Source organism: Pantherophis guttatus, chromosome 1 (assembly GCF_059756535.1).
Source record: "Pantherophis guttatus breed Tessera chromosome 1, ASM5975653v1, whole genome shotgun sequence".
Classification (NCBI taxonomy): Eukaryota; Metazoa; Chordata; class Lepidosauria; order Squamata; family Colubridae; genus Pantherophis; species Pantherophis guttatus.
In genome coordinates this window covers 164,327,303-164,348,546 of record NC_142063.1, presented here as the reverse complement: position 1 = coordinate 164,348,546, position 21,244 = coordinate 164,327,303, and the positions used below count along the sequence as shown (strand labels likewise).

General features: G+C 40.5%; 1 protein-coding gene across 1 annotated transcript in view; it reads left to right on the top strand.

Moving 5' to 3' along the window:
• Positions 1–21,244, top strand: part of TMEFF2 (transmembrane protein with EGF like and two follistatin like domains 2) — a 283,704-nt gene that overhangs the window by 9,896 nt on the left and 252,564 nt on the right. The window contains exons 3-4 of the mRNA XM_060688080.2: positions 15,233–15,362; positions 20,899–20,925. Coding sequence (XP_060544063.2) covers positions 15,233–15,362; positions 20,899–20,925 — 157 coding nt within the window. The remainder of the gene's footprint in view (positions 1–15,232; positions 15,363–20,898; positions 20,926–21,244) is intronic.

Genomic DNA, 21,244 nt, shown 5'->3' with positions numbered 1-21,244 from the left:
GGTATATCATCTGTGTTGGCAATACAAGGCATGTTTTCAAGAATGGTCACACAAGTTAAATCAGCTTAAATCAGGCTACTGTTTTTTGCCTTGGCTCGCTCTTTTAAAATCAAAAGCCTGTTCAACATTTCGAGTCGCATCTAGCGGCTACGTCTAATTATTTAATTTCCAACAATGTCACTCTAGGCTCATGGGTAAATGGGAAAGTTAAAAAGCTACAAAGCATGATCACACTGTGCTGCTGCTTCTACTACAGGTAAGGATAGGCAGATTGCTAATAATCCTGTCAATTATACCATCTTGAATCAGTAGGGCTGCTGATTTTTCTTTAGGCTCATTTTAAAAATGTAAGAAACTAAAGTGTGCTTCTAGTTTTTCATATGACATGGGAGTATTCTGTGAGTCATTTTACCAAAACTCAGAGGGTTCTTTGACATGTACATTTCTCTGACATAGACCTTTTTAAATCGAAAGTTCCTTTGTAATTTCTGTCGTTCAGTTGAGGAGCATTTTCCGTAGAGACGTTTCAGTAGCATACCTTTTTAGGTTTCTTTGCAAGAAGGACGTTGTTGTTGTTGTTGTTCAATTACACAATGGAATCACTGATGGAGGATGGCGTTTACTTGGGTATCTTTAATTTTGGAATGGGACTTCTTTGGGATACAGTGTTTTGTAGAACTGCACTGTTATTAGCAGTAGGTTCCACTGTTTCCGAGGTGGTTTATTTTCTAGCAGTTGAATTTAGAAGTAGAACTGGAGGCATTTGGGAAAAAGCTGCTACGCTGTGCCTGTGATGACCTGGGGTGTGGCACGAAAACAACACAGCCAGGGAACAGGTCTAATTCCCCTTTATTGCTCCAACGTTGCTCCCAAACATCCCCCAAACGTTTATTACAGATCCTGGAGCAAAGCTCTCACATGCACCTTCAGCAGCCTCTCCAGTAAGTCAGGTTAGCCAAACAGTAACCAGGGACAGTAGTCCAGTTAGCCAGGTTAGCTAAACAGTAACCAGAGCAAGAAGTTCAGCAAAGAAGGCAAACCGGACGAGCCCCACAAGACAGCACAGTAATCTCCAGGCGTCGGCAAGTGCACATGAGGCTCCACAGATTCAATGCTTGTTCCCGACAAATGCCCCTCCCACTGGCACCTCCTTACTGCCCCTCCCCTCCCACTAGCACCTTCCACTGGCACCTTTCAGTCCCCAAATATGCCTTGTGAAGGGGTGGGGCACTCTCCATTCTCATAGCTGGCTCAGTCTGTGTTGGTCTCGTCTTCTCTCTCCTCTCCGTGCTCTAGGATCAGGAGGGGGTGGTCCCTGCTCTTCGCCTGATTTCTGTCTCTCCTGCTTCTCCCAGTCTGCAAGCGTTTCTAATCCTGAAAAGTCTTGTCCAGACTGACTCTGACCTTCCCCAGTTTCCTCCAAGGCCAGTGGAGCCGCCCTCTTGATCTCTGTCGGCTCTTATTCCAGCTCATCTTTCTCCACAAATTCAGACTCTGACGGGGGCATGACAGTGCCATTGAGAATCAACCATTTCCCCATTAAATTTGAGTATCATAAAATGAGGTGGCACAAATGAGAGTTCGGCTCTACCTGCAGTTGGTGGATTGCTTGTGTGCCTGTGTTGGAACTCCAACAATCTACAAAGGATAGTATTTATGACATGCATTAAAAGTTTCATCAGAAGGTTTTTGCTTAAAAAAACTTTCTCGAAGACATGGGGTTAAGGTAGATATGTCCTTCCTTGCCAACTAGATATTTTGTTTGGAGTTAGAAGATCTAGGCTGAAATCATCACTCATTTTCAGAGCTCTGTGGACAATCTTGTACAAGTTGAAATTTCTTAACCTAACCTGCCTTTGAATGATAATTGTGACGGAGCTTCTACGGGAAAAGAGCGAGAACTGAAATGAATACATTAGCAATAGCATGATCTGGAGAAATCAGGGTTTGAAACTTCATTACAGGATAGAGTTTTTTTTTTTTTTAATTTGGTTACATAGGCCTGCAAATTAAGTTGCTGGGGAAGATCCAGAAGCAAGGAACAATAATTGTTGTTAGAAACCCTAAAATGAGCTGGCTGGAATCAATGTAGATATGTACAGTAAACTGACCTTCTTCAATTAATTTTAATAGATAGGCTGCAACAAATGTCATATAAATCCCACAAAGTCAAGAATGAGAGGGAAGTGCAAGTTTTTTGGATAGGGGCAAAAGCCCTACTTGAACTTTGAGTAGGTGACTATGGCTGTGCTTCAAAATGGAAGCAGGATTAGGACCAAGAAAACCCATGAAAAAAATTACATTTGATTTAGTTCAGTGTGAACTGAATTAGTAAGCATTCTTACGTTTACCTCTTTCACATTTATTAATTGGCCTCTAATGGTGTATTAAACATTTTACTCTGAAACAACTTTTGGAATGAGAATAATAGTAGCATTCAAGATTGTGGTGGCTCTGAGAGTTTACATTGGGTCTAGACTTTAGTGTCTTTTTTAAATTGTATTTTGTAGTGATGGGGTTGGGGAGAGAAATAACACTTTTTTTTTCCAATTCTGTCTTAGTTAAGTATCAAGTTTAGAAAATATGATGGAAATGAACTCTTCTCCTCCAGCCCAGTCATTTTCCTGATCCTAGCTGCACTTAGGGAAGAGAAAGACCTTCTTTCTCTTCCCTAAGTGCAGCTAGGATCAGGAAAATGAGAAGATGGCAGAGAGAAGAAGAAGAAAACAGATCAGATTGTGGTGATAGGGGGCTTTGTTTGCCGATTTGAATATAGATAGTCCTCGATTTACAACATAGCAACCGTTCAAAGTTACAGCAGCACTGAAAAAGTGACTTGTGACCAGTCCTCACACTTATGACCATTGCAGCATCCTCACGTGATTAAAATCCAAACGCTTGGTAAGCAGCATGTATTTACAATGATTATAAAAGCCCTGGGGTCATGTGATTGCCATACGCAACCTTCTCAGCCAGCTTCTGGCTGAGTAAAGTAAAGTTAATGGGGGAAGGTGGATTTACTTAATGTCATGATTCACTTAACAACTGCAGCGATTCACTTAAGAACTCTTTCAAGAAAAAGGTTGTAAAATCAGGCGCAACTCACTTAACAACCTCCTTGCTTAACAACAGAAATTCTGATGCCAATTATAGTTAGTTTTTTTTTTTTCTTTCCCTTCCCAATATCAGTTGGTAGTCACATTGCTTGGGACAATATGTCTCACTTCTGGCTCCTCTTTTTCCTTTCTCTTTCAACTGTGTCTGTAGGAAACCCCCCAATTCTTAACATCAAGCTTCTAATGTCAATCTCATAAACTACTATATATTATTCAGGCAATCAACCTAAGACTCGTGCAGGACCTGCAAAATCAGGAATCTGTGAGTACTGTCATACTGGCAAGGTAGCACAGCTCCGTCAGTTGATCTCTGTAGATACCCACCACATGGAGCGTGTAACTTCATTTTTGCTCAGGATAGGTAATCTGGCAGTGGAGGATTTATTCAAGGCAAAGATTTGTGACATCGATTCAAACATATATCAAAGTATATCAAAGAGAAGAGAACCCCAGATCTGCATTTGCTTAGTTTTGATAACAGCACTTTTGACTTCCCAAAATTTGGGCAAAGAAATAAAATCTTTTGATTTTCTACACCATCCGGGAAACAAAAGATTGTAGATAGAACTAAATTGCATCTCTTATGATGGTGTGACTAACCTCACTCTGTGCCAATTTAGCCACAATATTTATAATACCCTACCACAACCTTCACCACATTCAGATATGGTGAACAATACAATTTTTAACAGAAAATAACCCCCTATGTGCCTTATAAAGAACATTTAAGTCGTGGATATTTAATTTTTTAAAAGTTATTCTGTAAGACATTTTGACTTTAGCTTTTCTGCAACAAAGAAACACAACTGCTCTGGAGTTTCTCCATGATAATGATCACTGTGTATGCATCATAAGATTTAACAAAATAAATAATACCAGTTTGGTGTTCTCGTTAAAATGCTGGCCTAGAAATCAAGAAATTGTGAATTCTTAAAACCAGTTGGGTATCTTTGGGCCGGTCACTCACTTTCAGCCCAACTCATCACATACGGTTGCTGTGGGGAAAATAGGAGGAAGGAATATTAGGCATGTTTGCCACTCTGAGTTATTTTTAATGTAATAAAGACAAGATAAAAAATATCTAATAAATAAATGAAATAAAATATGAGTCAAAACATTTTGCAGCCTAGGATGAAACTCAAAATTTCCTTCATCTCAAAATTGGACAAAAGTAATAATTGAATCTTGTTTCACTGCTACTGATGGGATGGTGAATAGAACTAGGTAGAGTAAAAGCCACTTGGCCTGTGCACCTTCCAGCCTAATTTAGTCATCCTACTCAACTTAATAGTAGGGCCAGCCTACCTTAACCCTAACCCTTGTAGCCCTCCCCCCCCCCTTGCTCAGTGTATTGTGTTCATGCATTGAATGAAAAGTTATCATTTCCCCAAAGAAAATTCCAAAAACGTTTGCTATAGCAGAAACCGGAACTGCCTGAAGCTCCAGGTCTTCTTTCTATAGTTATATAAAATGTATTGGTAGTATTAAGTACAAGATGGAAAAATAAAATATCATCCATTTTCTCAAAGGGCAAGTTCAGATCAGATCGTTTGGAGTTGTGTGAATGCATTCTGATTTATTTCAGGAAGACACTTTGTCTTCAGAAACGTATCCATACTATTTGAGAACTCTGCAAATAAAAAGAGCACCAGGCACCCACCAGATACTCACGGTGAGGGACTTCTATTTCTCTACTGAGCACGCTTATTACACATCTGTTTCAAAAAGAGCAGACACTTTCTTCTTGCAGAGAGCAGTCCTATGTGCTCATTAGGGGATTCATTCTTAGTACTTTTCCCTTTTTTCTAGACCTTTACACCACCTGTAGTTTGGCATCATTCCTAGAGGAAACCAAATTATTTGGATAACCCAAAGAAAGTTATGTAGCCAAGATGAGCATAGCTAGTTAAAGTCTGCAGAAGCCTGGTTTTAAAGCATAGGTCATGCTTGGAGGGGCCAATTATTGCATGCATGAAGATAAGATGGGGGAGGGGATGCTTTAGTCCTTACCTCTTATTTCTCCAGCTAGAGACATTTGTAGAAGCCAGCAGGGAGAGAAATATCTGTTGGATGAGAATAAAGATAGAATTAAGCACAGAACAAAGGTCAAAAGTGGGCTTAAGTGAATTGCTATTCTGACCATGTGCCCAGGAATGAAAGTGATTGTAAAGTAGAACAATATCAGAGTTGGAGTCAAGCCAATAATTTTAGAAGCTCAGTGCCAGAGATGGTGCTACCATTGCCCTATTACCTCTGTTGTGACTGAAGACAGAGCCCTTTTAAAATATTGTCAAGTTGGGTATGTGGGTGCATGAAATCAAATATCCATTTACCTAGAAAAGCAAACTGGTGACGTTGTACCCAGCCAGCAATCCTTACCTCCCAATGCTACGGGGAAATTGTCTAGTGCCCCCAATCTCGTTTCCTTGTCTCTGGACAGATTAGCATCTTTCCAAAGTACTAGTTTGTAGTCCTCAAACCATCCCCTTCTACCCACCTGAGAGTATGTATCTGATCTCCAAAACATTATTGGAAATAAAAAAAGATGCCAGGTCCTCATCTATTTTTCTCACATTAAAAATGTCCTTTAAACATTGACAGATAAGGGAAGAAATGTAGTGAGCACCAAAGGGAGAACTCTATAGGCACTGATGTCTCCCAGAAGCATCTTGTCGGTGTTAAATGTACATTAGACATTTCAGGTGTTCCGCTACTTCTACATCATTTTTTTTATTATTGCTACTCATTATCCTGCAGAGTCAAAAATATAAATCTGGTTAAAAAAAGCTGTCATGTGAGATACATATGACTAAAGGGAAATAATGGATGCTACTTAAATTCTCTCAAGAGTGAAATTCATATTTTAAGCTTCTCTGTATGGGGTATGGAGCACATGAACTCTTACTGCATGAGGGTCAGAGGGACATATTAAACCTTGTAATTTGCCAGTGAGTGAATATCATATGAGATGCACATGACTGAGAGAAACAATGGCTCTAGTAAGAATCAGATATATGATACTTTTCTTTATGGAGCATACAGATCTGTGAAAGATCCAATGCCATTGTTTGACTTAGGCTGGCCTGGAGCTCCAACCACGTGCCAAAGAGGAAGTATTTTACAGATTCAGAATAAAATAGAAATACAAACATGAAAATGAGGATATTTCATGGCAATTAATTACTCTATTATTTAATCTAGTATGTATCTCTGAATATATATGTTTATACATCCATCCATACACAGAGAGAATGCTACTAGACCTGCATAGAAAGGAAGAGAATAGAACACATTGACCAATTAAATAATTAGAATAGATGAGAACCTGGCATCATTAATTATGATGAGCATAACATAATGAATTTTTTAGTGGCTTATTCTTGTTCCAGAGAATTTCCCAATTAACTTCAGGCTGGAAACAAATCCACATCTGGCATGGCACTATCCCCTTTGTATCCTTGGTCTCTACCCACTGTGGTTCTTGGTCACAAACTCATGCCTGTCCCTGAACTATCTTCTTTTTAAATAACATGATGAATTAATCTCGCTAATATTTGTAATGATTTGGTCCGAAATACGAGCCTTTACTTCCTGATATTCAGTACTGTGCAGAATTTCTGCCATAGAGCCTTCTCTCATCTGCACACAAGCAGCCGGGTGGTGAATAGCCCAAACTAGCTACTTTGTAAGCAAGTGCGGGTATTAGAAGTATAGAGGTAGTCTTCAATTTACGAGCCAGGAATTACAGTTGTAAGTCATGGTGGCCATTCAATGGGACACCACATGGCCATGCCTGGTTTTATAAACTTTTTTTGCAGCAGTTCGTTAAGAATACACAGCAGTCGTTAAGCAAATTCCACAGCTGTTAAGCAAATCAATTATACCCAGTGTGCAATTTTTGCTGGAAACCAGAAATAAATACCAGAAACTAGCAAAAAAAAAAAAAAATGTCAAAAATTGTGGTCATGTGATTGCCAATTGCTGAAAATGGCTGTAAGTGTGAGCCAGGTGCCAAGAGGCCAAAATGTGATCATGTGACTGCTGTGTGTGTGTGTGTGTGTGTGAGAGAGAGAGAGAGAGTCAGATCTTGAAAATCAAGTCGTAAGTGCCTTTTGAGGGGTAATTTCAAGCAGTTGCTAAGTGACCAATCATTGAGCGGTCATTGAAATTACCTGTATTGTTGTATCTTTTACTCTTGATAATCACCAGGGACTATTTACTTGATAAGCAGCTTTTCTATTTTTATCCCAAACTAATATGAAAACCATAAGGCTTGGGGCACTGATTTCTCTCTGCGTACAGTAGTCAGGTAAGTTATCTTACTTCAACCCTTGCAGTTGCGTCTTCCTCATCTAAAGATAGATTAGGAATACAAGGAAGGCTCATGGAGACCACCCCATCATCCACAAATATTTGGCTCCCACTTTCTATCCAGCTCTGTTTCAGTTTGAGACACTTTGCAGGAAACTGCTCATCTCATGGAGTCATAAGAGTCGAATGTTTGTTTGTTTGTTTGTTTTATTAGATTTATATACCACCCTACTCCCGAAGGTGAACAGGCACAAAATAAAATACATAAATACAAAATTTAAAAGCAGAAATAAAACCAGATTAAACAATTTAGCCTGAGATAAATTTAAAACATCCCAATAATTTAAAAACAGATTTAAAATTTTCAATTTAAAAGAAAAGAGGAAAAAGGTTAGGCCAGGCCAGCGTGCTGGAATAGGAAGGTCTTAAGAGCGCAGCGGAAAGTGTGCAGAACCGGGATCCTCCGTATCTCCGGGCGGAGCTCGTTCCAGATAGTGGGTGCCCCTACAGAGAAGGCCCTCCCCCTGGGGGCTGCCAGTTGACACTGTTTGGCCGACGGCACGCGGAGGAGCCCCTCTCTATGAGAGCGTACCAGCCGGTGGGAGGCTATTTGTGGTAGTAGGCGGTCCCGTAAGTAGCCAGGTCCTAAGCCATGGAGTGCTCTAAAGGTGGTAACCAAAACCTTGAAGTGCACCCGGAAGACCACCGGGAGCCAGTGCAGCTCGCGCAGGAGAGGTGTTACATGGGAGCACCATGTCGCTCCTATAACCATCCGCGTGGCCGCACTCTGCGCCAGTTGGAGCCTCCGGGTGCTCCTCAAGGGGAGCCCCATGTAGAGAGCGTTGCAATAGTCCAGGCGGGAAATGACGAGGGCATGAGTGACTGTGTGTAAGGAGTCCCAATCCAGAAAGGGACGCAACTGGCGAATCAGGCGAACCTAATGAAAAACCCTCCCGGTCACGGCCGTCAAATGCTCTTCTAAAGACAGCCGTGAATCCAGGAGGATGCCCAAGTTGCGAGCTCTCTCCGTGGGGGCCAGCGATTCGCCCCCAATAGTCAGCGATGGCGTCAACTGACTATATCGGGACGTCGGAAACCACAGCCACTCGGTCTTGGATGGGTTGAGCCTGAGCCTGTTTCTCCCCATCCAGATCCGCACGGCCTCCAGACACCGGGACATCACTTCAAGGGCATTCTTGGGGTGGTCCGGGGTGGAGATGTACAGCTGGGTGTCATCAGCGTACTGGTGGTACTTCACCCCGAAACCACAGATGATCTCGCCCAGCGGCTTTACATAAATGTTGAACAAGAGGGGCGAGAGGACTGACCCTTGTGGCACCCCACATATGAGAGGCCTCGGGGTCGACCTCTGCCCCCCTGCCAACACAGCTGCCACCGGTCGGAGAGAAAGGAGGAGAACCACCACAACACAGTGCCCCCCACCCCTAACTCTTCCAACCAGTGCAGCATGATACCATGGTCGATGATATCAAAAGCCGCTGAGAGGTCTAATAGGACCAGGACAGAGGAACAACCCCTGTCCCGAGCCCTCCAGAGATGTGGGCTTGCGATTTATTGGAATCTTTCCCTTCGTCCTGATTTTAAAATTATAGCTGGTGGCGAAACTATAGGCACTTGTATCATATCATACACAAACTGGAAACACTACAAATAAGGAAGAGGCAGAGTACGTTCCCCATCATTTTAAGCAGTCTGTCCTAATTGAAATTCCTGAAAAACTCATGTTTGCTGGAGGAAGGCAGCAGTAAGCACATGCCTTCCAGCGCTGAACAAGTAGCACGTTTGATAGATTGCACCACTTCTACGTATTCATATAAACAATCACAGGCAAGGCTGTTAAGACATATTTCTGATTAAGATTTGATCACTGCCTGAATATATCAGATTCCTAGAGACTGTGTTAATTGTGTTAGTAAATTTTTGCCAATTTACCCTCCAGCTCTGTTGGAAGCTTTGCTTAGACGCTGGATGAAGCCTGGCACTGCAGCTTTCAAATAAAATTCCACTTTGCAATGTATGCAGGCATTTTTTTTTTTTTTTTTTGTAAAATGGCAGGGTTTTTTTAGGAGATGGATGTTTGGTTTATTTCATTTCTTTCTCTTTTTTTCATTCTAAGTTCTAAGGTTGCTCAGGAGAGACCATTGGAAGCTTATCACATATTACAGAGGAGCTCAGATCAATTGGTTCTTGGTTTGTATGTAGTTGTGTCTTTCTTGTTCTTGTTAATATTATACTGATTTATTGGCTCAAGAAACCATTTTGTTTCAAAGCAGCAGGGCAAGAGATTTGGGAGAGTATTTGGAGCAAGAATAATACCTTGGATCATGTAAATGGGTTGAAACTTGATGGTTTATGTATTTCCCTCACTTTTTAAATTAAAAAGATACATGTTTTCCCCACCGATTAAATTAAAAGGAACTGTTCCTAGAAAACAGCCAATATGCAAATACTTTTTTGACTGTCAATCCTCTACCCACCAAAGGATTTTCAAATTGGTCAAAACCGTGATGGAGAAATGACTAATCTTGAAGCATCTGTGGGTAGCAAAAACCAGGACAAACAGTTGCCTTCCATCCAGTTGTCATTTTTGCAGCACAGATATGGTAGCTTCATTTCATCCTAAATTTAGTTGGCGGATTAATTGTACAGGTAGTCCTCGATTTACAACAATTCATTTAGTGACTGTTCGAAATTACAATGGAGCTGAAAAAAGTGACTTATGGCCGTTTTTCACACTTATGACCATTGTAGCATCCCCATGGTCACATGATCAAAAATCAGATGTTTGGAAATATAAATTCTTATTTATGATGGTTGCAGTGTTCTGGAGTCATGGGATCAGCTTTTGCAACCTTCTGACAAGTAAAGTCAATGTGGAATCCGGATTCACTTAACAACTGTGGCAAGAAAATTCGTAAAATGGGGCAAAACTCACTTAACAAATGTTTCACTTAGCAACATAAATTTTGGGGTCAATTATTGTCATAATTCCAGAACTACCTGTAGTATCATCCAACAAATTTGAATTACTTTTTGGAATTTAAATTTGTTCCATTATTAGTAAAGGAAAATCAGAATAGAAATGTTAAATGTATATCCCTGTTTGTTCTAGTATTGTTTACTCAAATAACAAGAAATTCTATAAGCTTTCATTTTGTACCCTTGGAATCATACTATTAACCAGTATTCTTAATCATCTTTCATACCCCTGTACTCCATGTTTGGGATTGTATTGTAAATCCATTTCTATCTGTAATGATGTGGGAAAGACTTGCAAAATTGATGTCAGCCTTACCAAGTAGAGACAGGAAACACAGTCAGATAAGATAATTCTACCTTATTGTAAAGCTACATTAACAGGATCTTTCAAGTTTGAAAGTACAGTTCCCCCACTATCTCCTTTATATCCCAAGAAACTAGGGAGGCCCTTTTTTGAGCCTCTTGGCCTGCCCACTATCTAGCTTCAGGCTACGCCATCTCTTATCTGACTGTTCCCTAGGGCTAGCTCTTTGCCCCATCTCCCAAGGTCTTTCCCACATACCGCTACACCTCAGGCATATTTCTGAGCTTTATTTAAAAAAAATAAATTAATTAAAATTTCAAGTCCCTTGTCAGTTCTTCATTAGCTCTAGCTGTGCTGTGCTCTGCTGTTTCCACTACTTTCTTTCCTTGAACCATCTGCTTTGAACATCCAGAGTTAGTGTTGAGTTGAGAGGGATAGGTTTAAATATAGAATAAATGCACTAGGTCTCACTGAGATTTTTTGGAATATTTTTGAAGCAAAAGAAATATAATATTATGCCACCAGATTTAAGAAATATTAACTAGGTTTTTATCAGGGGTCACTGATAAATGGATGCTGAATGGGCACAGAGAGCTTGCTGGTTGCCTATCACTAAAGGGTAATTTATTTAACTATTGCTTGTTATATGGGACACACTTTAACTAATCCTCATGCTTAGTGAAAAGGAAACAAGACAGCTAATTTGGATAATGCATATGCTGGAAGATAGAAGACTCCAAGTTCTACTTCTGCCTTAAGCATGAAGCCAGCAATGGCAAACGACTTCCAAACCTATTATAGACAAAATTGCATGGAATTGTCCAAGCAATAGCTAGGAATCAAGGTTGACTCAAAGGTGTGTGTGTATGCACATGTGCGCGTGCACACACAGGCACACACACACACACGAATGAGATCCAATTATGATTTCATATTATAACTGAATTCAGCCAGTGAATGGCCAAAGGTCAGCTAGTGTGTTTCCATTTGGGGCATTTGGCCCCAGATGTAGTTAGTACTTGTTAGCTTTGGACTACAGGTAATCATTATATCACACTGCATCTCCATGAGGCTATGAGACTACTTCAGCAGATAAATCAAAATGGAAAGGGTTATTGAGAAATTACCAATTTAGCAGAGAATCTTCACAGAGATTTCATTGGTTTGTAGAAGATAATATTGGACAGGTGATTAGTAAAAGTTAGATTTCAAGTCTGTATGATTGAATAAGATCAGAAGCATTGTGGTGTAAGGGATATGGGAAGATGTTTCATTTTTTAGCTAACTGAAATGCCACATTGCCCAAGTAGTAATAATTTTCTAGAATTTGCTTCTTTGTGGAAATGTCAACTAGGATAATTTTTCTATTTGCCTATATAATCATTCCTCTTTGGAGGCAGTCTGTGGTCTGTCATTTTTCCTCATCTCAATTGCATCATGTATATTCGCATGTCATGAGATATTTAAGTGTGGAACAACTAATTGGCAGTGTGACTTCTTCCTATTTTTAACTAGTTTTAAACAGAGCTTATCATTTGTAAATAATAATAATTTGATCATTACATTTGTTCTAATTAAACAATGAGACATATCAAGAGTACAGTAATCATGAGATAATCACATCCCTGGCATAATTATCTAGTACAGGGCACAGCCAAGTATCTCTAATGCCACTGAGTATGATTTTCTTGTGATAACTGCACCCGGTAGGTTGCCTAATTTTCATCATAAAATCAAATTATTTTTATTAATATGAACAAGGGTGGTAGTGGGGGAAGCTGCCCTTTTCTTCTGATGGAAGATGAGAAAGCTGATGGCCTCCCATGCCTGGCAGGATTTTCAGGTGGGCTGATAGAGTGTGGATTAATCATTAACTGCAGGTGCTCTCTTGTTCTCACCCACGTGACTTTGCCATGATATGAATAACTCTGGACTTAATATGTCTGGCTCTGCATGAAGTGGAAAAAAGAGGGTCAGATCAGCTGCACTGAGGAATAGTGCTGCATACAAGAATAGCTGGGACAAAATCTCTTTTATTATGAAGTTTGAGTTGGTATTACTTCTGTTGTCATTGCAGTAGTTTCCAATCAATAACACCCTTCTCGATATATCTACCGTATATGAACTTGCACAGCCTTCTGTCATTAGAACTGTCAGGTTCATCTTTGAAACTTTGGTTTACCTTTGTTTTATTTCGTTTGGCCAGGGCCAGTAATATTCTGCAGCTTGTTTAGATGCTGTCTCTTTAATTTACAAAAAACAAACAATAGAAGCATTGGTTTCTCTGCCTTCTGTCTTACATCTTACTGCCTGGTTAGGTCAGTTAGCTATTACATTAATGAGGTACCGCAGTTTGATGCCAATTTACCTAAGCAGATTGGTGTTCCCATTTAATAAGCTAACAGGAAACCACAATTCTCCATTTTAGAAGGAATAGCTAATTGTAACTGGAGGCAAACAGTTTTCTTCTTAATATGCACAAGGAGAAAACATTTAGCTCCATTGTTCATCCACAACTCCTAATGGTATGGCAAGTTAAGAGTGAACATCCAGATTGGCTAATACAGGGGTGTCAAACTCAAGGCCTGCAGGCTGGATCTGGCCCACAGGGTGCTTAGATCTGGCCCAAGGGACTGCCCTGGAAACAGCGAAGGACTGGCCCACAGTGACTCTTGCCAGTGAAAACAGAGGGCCCTCCTGACCTCTGTTTTCGGCTGTGACAGCCTCCTGCAGCTCTCTGCCAGTGAAAACGTAGCTTGGGAGGGCTACATGCAACCCTCCCGAGCTCTGTTTTTGCTAGCAGAGGACTTGGGCCACCACAGGCGCCCCCGACACGAGTGATGTTGAGTTGGCCACATCCACTCTGGTGACGCCCACCTGGCCCCCCAAGGTGAAACACAACCCTGATGCAGCCCTCAATGAAATCGAGTTTGACATCCCTGAGTTAATATGTAATAAAGCCCACCCCCTCATAGAATGACACTGTGATCTGCAAAACCCAGGACTGTGACTGGGTAGACTTTGAGGAGCCTACACACATTTATCTTCAAATTCCTCAGTGTAGTGATAAAGTACCCAGGCCAATCCTATTGTAAGGCAAGTGTCAGAACCAGAAGAGTTCTGACACTTGCCTCACAAGAGGGTATGCCAAGCAACCTGTTTTCAACCAACTCACTCAGCTAAGTAGCAATCCTTGGGTGCAATGAAAGAAGGTGTCCCATTGTGACGAATGGTTGGTTTTTGGCCATGAAATGAGGAGAGAGAAAGCCATTTTGTCCCACAGACTTTACTTGATTGGGGATGACATGAACCTTACAATGGAGAGAGCAAGTTTGGCTTAATGGTGGTCTAAATTATTCCTCTGTAACCACTGCCACCAAGCAGTGGAGCTATATATGATATCAGGACACATAATTAAGTGCCTAATGAAATACCCTATTAGTGGCAGTTGCAGTGCTTCAAGACAAGCAACAATTTAATATCTCTTCAAAAAGCTCTGAAGCAGAATAACATTCAGTGATTGTGCTTACTCTTCCATCATCTTCATAATCATTAGTACAGTGGTTAATCTTTTGGCTTCTTCAAGTGGCTTGCAAAGGGACCATAAAATGTGGTCATCTTGTCAACTTTCACTATGTCTCCCTTATGTCAAGGAGAAATTAGACAGAGTACTGATGTGTACACAGTAGGCAGGAAATAGTAGGCAGGCATAGGTATTTGTGCTTCCAAATACACCCCAGGCACGATATCAACTAGTCTAGATCTGGTCTTCTCTGTCCACAGCCTTGACCTGATTAAATAGGGAGTAGTAATAGTTTTAATATACTTTATTTTAATTTTCCTGTCTCACTAATAATTGATTCTTAGAAAGAGCATCTTTCTATGTCTACGTTACTTAGAAGGCCAGATCAGGAACCTACCACCACAGTTTGAAATCTTCCCATTCAGTCCCATTGATTAACATGTATTTAAAAAAAAAAAAAAATTCCAGAGATTAATCCTGGCTTTTGCAAGTCTTTTGCCTGCTCTATCTACAATACTTGCTCTCTTTTTTTTTCTTATACCCTTATCAAACAATATCATAAGCATCCTTGCTCGGTTTCCTTTAATTTTTAAATGAGTCTATTTGCCCAAAGGAAGAAGAAATTGAAAAAGAACGGAACGAGATTAAAATAGCACAGAGACACTGAGGGAAGGGAGACAATATGAAAGAACAGAGAAGGATAAATCCAGTAATGTAGGGTGGTTGGGTTGTAACTCATCCTGAACCCCTTAATCCTAGCAGAACCCTTGAAATATTATAGAGAACTGTGTCCCTTCCATCTGGGCAACCTGCCCATCTGGAAAGGTTTAGGAAAGTGAATGTTAATTGCAACCTTATAATTTTGTTCTTTAGCGACTATCTGCAGAAAGGGGCCTGAAATGTAAAGGAGAATGGGCTTCACGTCTGTGCACATCTTTACTAACTGCACTGTCTCTTGTTTTCTCTTTTGCTCATTAGTGTAACAGCGACTATGTGCCTGTATGTGGTTCCAATGGCGATACCTATCAGAATGAATGCTATCTGAGACAAGCTGCCTGCAAGCAGCAAAGTGAAATACTTGTGGCGTCAGAAGGATCGTGTGCCACCGGTAGGTACAGCAGGCTTTGTGCTACTTATTGTTATGCAGGAATCCGTTGACAAGCGAGCCCAACCAGTACTGTGTATTTTCATGAGTACTCCTTTGTGCTCCTGTCAGATTCATCCTAGATCAATAATTGAAAGCGTGCCTTTCATGCTGCAGCCCAATCAGTTCTGCTTGCTTTGGCATCCTCTTTCCTTATCTGGGAAACAGTTGCCGTTTGTTCAAGTATTCATTTTATTTATTCTGCAGTGTTTTGCCCAATGTGCACAATTAAAGATGGTGGAAACCAACCAGGTTTCCCAAAATGTTTGTTTGCTCAATATTAAAAAAAAAATATGGGGGAGTAGATCTGATTGTGGACAAATTTGTGTAAGATATTTTGCCACCTAAAGGTCTACATTAAGCAGTGATTTATTTATTGAGTAAGCCACAACTGTTTATGTTCATAAACAGCACAATCATACATTAATCATGGTGCAACACCCTTACAATTTACAATATCAAAGAAACCATATTATGTCTTAGTATGATGTATAAATCCATCTAAACAGTATTTATTAATGCAGAAGCTGCCTCTCCTAGTGGAGGAATAGGTTCAAGAAGGGCTGATCTACTCAACTTTGGTTTGTTTGTGGCAGTTTTTAGATGTTAAACTAGCTCTGAGGTGGTTAAATTAGAGTGAGATCAGCATAGATAATAAAACTAAAATATTTTAAAGCCATAGTTGGTGAGTTAATGCCACTATTGTATGGAAAGTTCATTCTGATTTCTTTCATGGCATTCTAGACCCGAGGCTGGTAACCAGAAATGGCTCTATGGCTTTTGTAGGAAGGAAGAGAACTAATGATTGGAGCAGAAATGGATTTGTCCAACCAGAGGAGGATAGGGGACTGCTTTGGGGCCAGCAGTCGTTATTTGAGGATATGTTTTTAGCCTCTGAAAATCATAGAGATAGGAGGGAATTCAGAGACAGTGTCACAAGGGAGCAAGGCAGATGGATTTGGATTTGGATTGGATAGTTGAGCTTCTCCTACCAGATAATTTGGAAGTGTCAAGTAGAATAAAGACTTTGCCCTTTGATGGTTTGCAGTTGAATGTCGATAATGTAAATCTAGCATTTGGAGGGTTAAGAAGAAAAGACTAAGTATGAATTTTAGATTCTTTTCCTGTTACAGGTGTCTGTTTAGTGCTAATGGGAGACCCAATGTTCTCCTTTTCATGTGATTGAATTAATGGGAGATCATCTACTCAGGGTGCCTATAATCATATATTTTGTTTCTTTAAAGCATTGTCCTCAATCTTTATAGTGAAATCTGGAAGTGGGTCTAATCTTTGAAACCATGTTATTGCAAATCACAATAACAGAAAGAGGAATATCCCCTGGTGGAAATGATGTGCCAAGTCATCTTTTAGGTTTTCCACCTCCCTCCATGTGTCTTTTCTACAACCCTGTGATTTCTTACCAGTTCCTCATCCAAATGTTTGACCCTGCTAAGCTAAAAACGAAAAAGTCTTGGAAATCTCCCAAATGGCCAGAATGCTTTTGGCCTTTGGACTAGATTATTCTCTTTCATATTCTCAACAGAGGGAAGATCTCACAGAAAAGTGGAGGGAATTGCCAACCAGTATGGGAGTAAAGTAAATCATAGGCTTAAAGAAGTAAAAAGGGTCTTATGTCTTGAGCAACAGCATGGCGTTTATTATAGGAATAGCTTATTTTGCCTCAGAATGTGGGCCACATGCCCACTAGGATGCCATAATACATTACAATGTATTATGTTAAAATGTGTGAGAAGCACTGGAGTCTTCTTCAAGTCCATTCAAATGTGCAACAATTACCTATCATTCTTCCTATGGAAGGAGGTAGTTTTTTTGACATCCCCGGGTCTAGCTATCTGTAAAAACCTTTTCCTAAGAGAGCTGATCCACGGGGTGGGAAGTAGCAGGGATGCTGAAGACCCCCTTTAAAAAAATTTGATGCACAACCAAGTGCTTCAGATCATTGCTCGGAAAGTTTGCAAGGGGAGCAAATGGGAGCAAACACAGATTCTTTAACAGCAGTTCTCCAATCCTGTAGCGAGAACTTCAGTTTAGGAACCATTCTCTCCCTTATCTTGCCAACCATCTAAGCAGATTGGGGATTTTCTGCTGGATCTGGCAGGGGAACTGGGGAGCGACTATGTTTTGATACTGAGGCAGGGGTGAAATCCAGCAGGTTCTGACAGGTTCTGGAGAACCGGTAGCGGAAATTTTGAGCAGTTCGGAGAACCGGCAAATACCACCTCTGGCTGGCCCCCGAGTGGGGTGGGAATGGGGATTTTGCAGTATCCTTCCTCTGGAATGGGGTGGCAATGGGGATTTTGCAGTATCCTTCCCCTGCCATGCCCATCAAGCCACACCACGCCCACCAAGCCACGCCCACAGAACCAGTAGTAAAAAAAAATCGATTTCACCACTGTACTGAGGGGAACACTCTGTTTGAAAGAACTGGATTCTCCCACTGCTAGAAGCAGAATGGCCCTGGAATACAATGTCGGGAAAGAGGAAAAGGAAAAGGAGGGGGAAGGGGGGAAACTCAGCAACTTCAATGGGTGAATGAGAGTTGGATCAAACCCAGATCTTGACTAAATCTACATAAATGAGGCATGGCAGACTGTTCAGTTTGTATTGGGAGAAAAGAGAAAATGCCGCTTTAATATCAGAACAGCTCAAGATGAATGTAAACTGCCTCTGTGGTCAGCAGGGAATGAGACAAAGGCTTTCTCTTGCGGATCAAGTTGCAGAAACAGTAATCTATGTTTCTTCCAGATGAGGTTGGGGTATACGAAGGCTAGTTCAGGAGGCAAGTAGGAGAGAGGGGCTAAAAAATATGAAATCTTGCTTCCCTTGCCAGATAAAATTAATGATTAAGCAGGTATTTCATAGACTTCCCATTCAGAAGGATCTGCACATAAGAAGGATGATAATCTCATTTGGAATCACAGAGGGCAGGCTACAGCTGCAAGGGATGTTTCATTGCAAATGGCAGTAATGTGGTAAAATAGTCCTTCTCTGGAAAACAAACAGCGCATTTAAAAAAAATGTATAAAATCATTTGCTGGCTTGCTCTGTCTTTTTTTTTTTTTGCTAGATACGTGATGAATGCTTTGTTGTGTTTGCCAAAACATAGCTATGATTTGAGAAGCAGTTTCATTTTAAAATGGACATTTTAAAAAAAAAAACCAATTAGAATGACAGAGGAAGATCACAGCCTGCCCTGAATTAACTGGATCTGACTATAAATAATTTGGGATATTGATTCCCAGCATTCCTTTACCTTCCTAATCATCTGCAACACTGAAAAGCATTTCTGACAAGAATTTCTCCTAAAGCAAGGCACTGATCTTTGTTGTTTGCCTTCTTTTTAGATTCATTAATAAAAACTGACTAAAATTCAAAATTTCTTTTAAAACTGTCTTTTTCATGCTCCTCAGATGTTGAATGTGCATTTGAAATTTAATTACGGGACTTTTTAACTAAGAGTTTTTCTTAACTAGTTATCTAGGCATATGCAAGTAGTCCTAGATTAATGACCATTTGTTTAGCGACTGTGTGAAGTTATGATGGCACTGAACAAGGAGTTTTATGCCAATGTCAAAGTTGTGTCAAAGTTGTGGCTATTGCAGCATCCCATGGTCAGGCACTTGATTACTGGAACACAATTTTCAAGGTCACAGTGCCCCAAGGTCATGTGATCACCATTTTCAAACTTCACTGCCAGTTTCTGAGAAGCAAAGTCAATGGGGAAACTAACAGAGGTGGGAAATTGAGTTTATGTAACATAGTACCTAACAACCATGTGGTTTCCACCTAATGACCACAGCTGGAACTGCCAGAACTGCCATACCAAGTCAGTGCAGTTATGTGATGTTATGCTTGTCACTTGGTGATGCAGTTGCTGGTCTAATTACTGTTATTCACCAAGGGCTACCTGTAATTGTCATATGCTTGAAGTCTCTGTTATATGCTGTAACAGTTCCAATTTGTTGGGATCGCTCCTCGCTTTCTGATACTGTCCCTAGTAAATTAATTCCTTTATTGTTGCATTTGAGGTCTGCTTGCTAAAGCTGTCATTCTTCCCAGTTTAGCTCTTGGATTAGTGTGTGTAGATCAGTGACTATGGAGATTCTCAGTCATCCAGGTCATAATTGTCCCAAAGATGCTTTTTCAAGAGGCAACTGGACTTTCTGGTTTTTCTTGAAGATGTTCACTTCTCATCCAAGAAGCTTCTTCAGCTCTGGCTGGATGGTGGGGAATGGAAGGATTTATAATCCTTGCAGGCAGCTGGTCCATTTGCATTCTTTTAGAGTAGTGGTTCTCAACCTTCCTAATGCTGTGACCCTTTAATACAGTTCCTCATGTTGTGGTGACCCCCAACCATAAAATTATTCCTGAAACCATTGAAAATATATGTTTTCCGATGGTCTTAGGCGACCCCTGTGAAAGGGGGACCGACCCAAAGGGGTCCCGACCCACAGGTTGAGAACCACTGTTTTAGAGAGTCCTTGAGACCACCTGGAGGTTTATCTATGTCATCAGGTTCACCTGAGTAGTACAAATGGGTGTGGAGCCTTCTTGGAACTGTTGAAAGGACTGTGTGTTGTAGGACTGTGTTTTTAAGAGTTAGCAATCTTAAGATATGTGGACTTCAACTCTCAGAATTCCCAGCCAACATGTTCCACACATCTTAAAGTTGCCAAGTTTGAAAAACACTGGTCTAGATTAGGTGTGGGAAAATAGTGGCCTTGGATCTCATGTGGTCCTCGGGAGAATTATAGCCCCCTCTCAAATCTTCTGCAATGAAAACTTTCCATCAATTCTGAGGTAGTGGTTCCAATGCTCCAATGCCCTTTTGCTGTTAGGACAAGATTTTCCAGCAGGCCAGTTCAATGTTTCATGGAGTCCTGGTATTGTCTCCATCTTCAGACCAAGCCATAGAGCAGAACAGGTTGCAATGTTCTGTCTTATGCAGGTTTGGAGGATAATACCCAATTTGCACCTTGATGATGTGGACAAAACTAGCATTTCATCTGATCATCTTTTCTATTGACCACTGCCTATCACAGACCTGAGCTGGTATTATGGGGATGCAGAACTCTGGTCAGTGCGTCAAAGATCACGGATGGATGGCCTTACAACTCATGAGACCTTCTTTTGATTGTTTTGAAAAATTGATATATTTAAAATACAACATATTTATCAAACATCATCAAGAAGAAAATGTAATGCTCATGCTTAATGTAACTTGGTAATCACTGGGTTGTGCAACAGAATTAAGAGCAGCAATAGTAGTAGCATCTTTAAGGCACTTGATAAGCACATATCAGCATCAAAAAGAGTATGGATAAATCAAAATACACAGAGTACAATGTATATCAATTTGCAGAGGAATGACATCAGAATAATTTGCTAGCAGACTTTTAATGAAGTGGAATCTGGCTTTGCAAACATACAAGCTGTTCTTAATGCAGATGTATTTTATTTCCTCTTTTTTTCCTTACAGATGCAGGCTCTGGATCAGGTGATGGAGGTAGGAATGTTTTCTTAAAACTGCCCCCCCCACCCCCTATTCCCTTGCAGACTTGTTACTGTGGCTTTTCTAGATTTGTTATTCCATCTTGTATTGCAATTGCTAAGATTATGTTTTCCTCTGGGAAGTGACATTTTGCATTTTACTCAAAAAAACTCTTAGCTGTTCTAAAATAGAAATTCAGAAAGATGTTTTACTTCTGGTAGAATTTTGTTTTATTCACTATTTAACTGGCACTCTATCTCCATCTGCTGTTACTACTATTGTTACATGTAGCTGATTATTTATGTTAGCATTGCATTCTCCAAAATGTCACTGT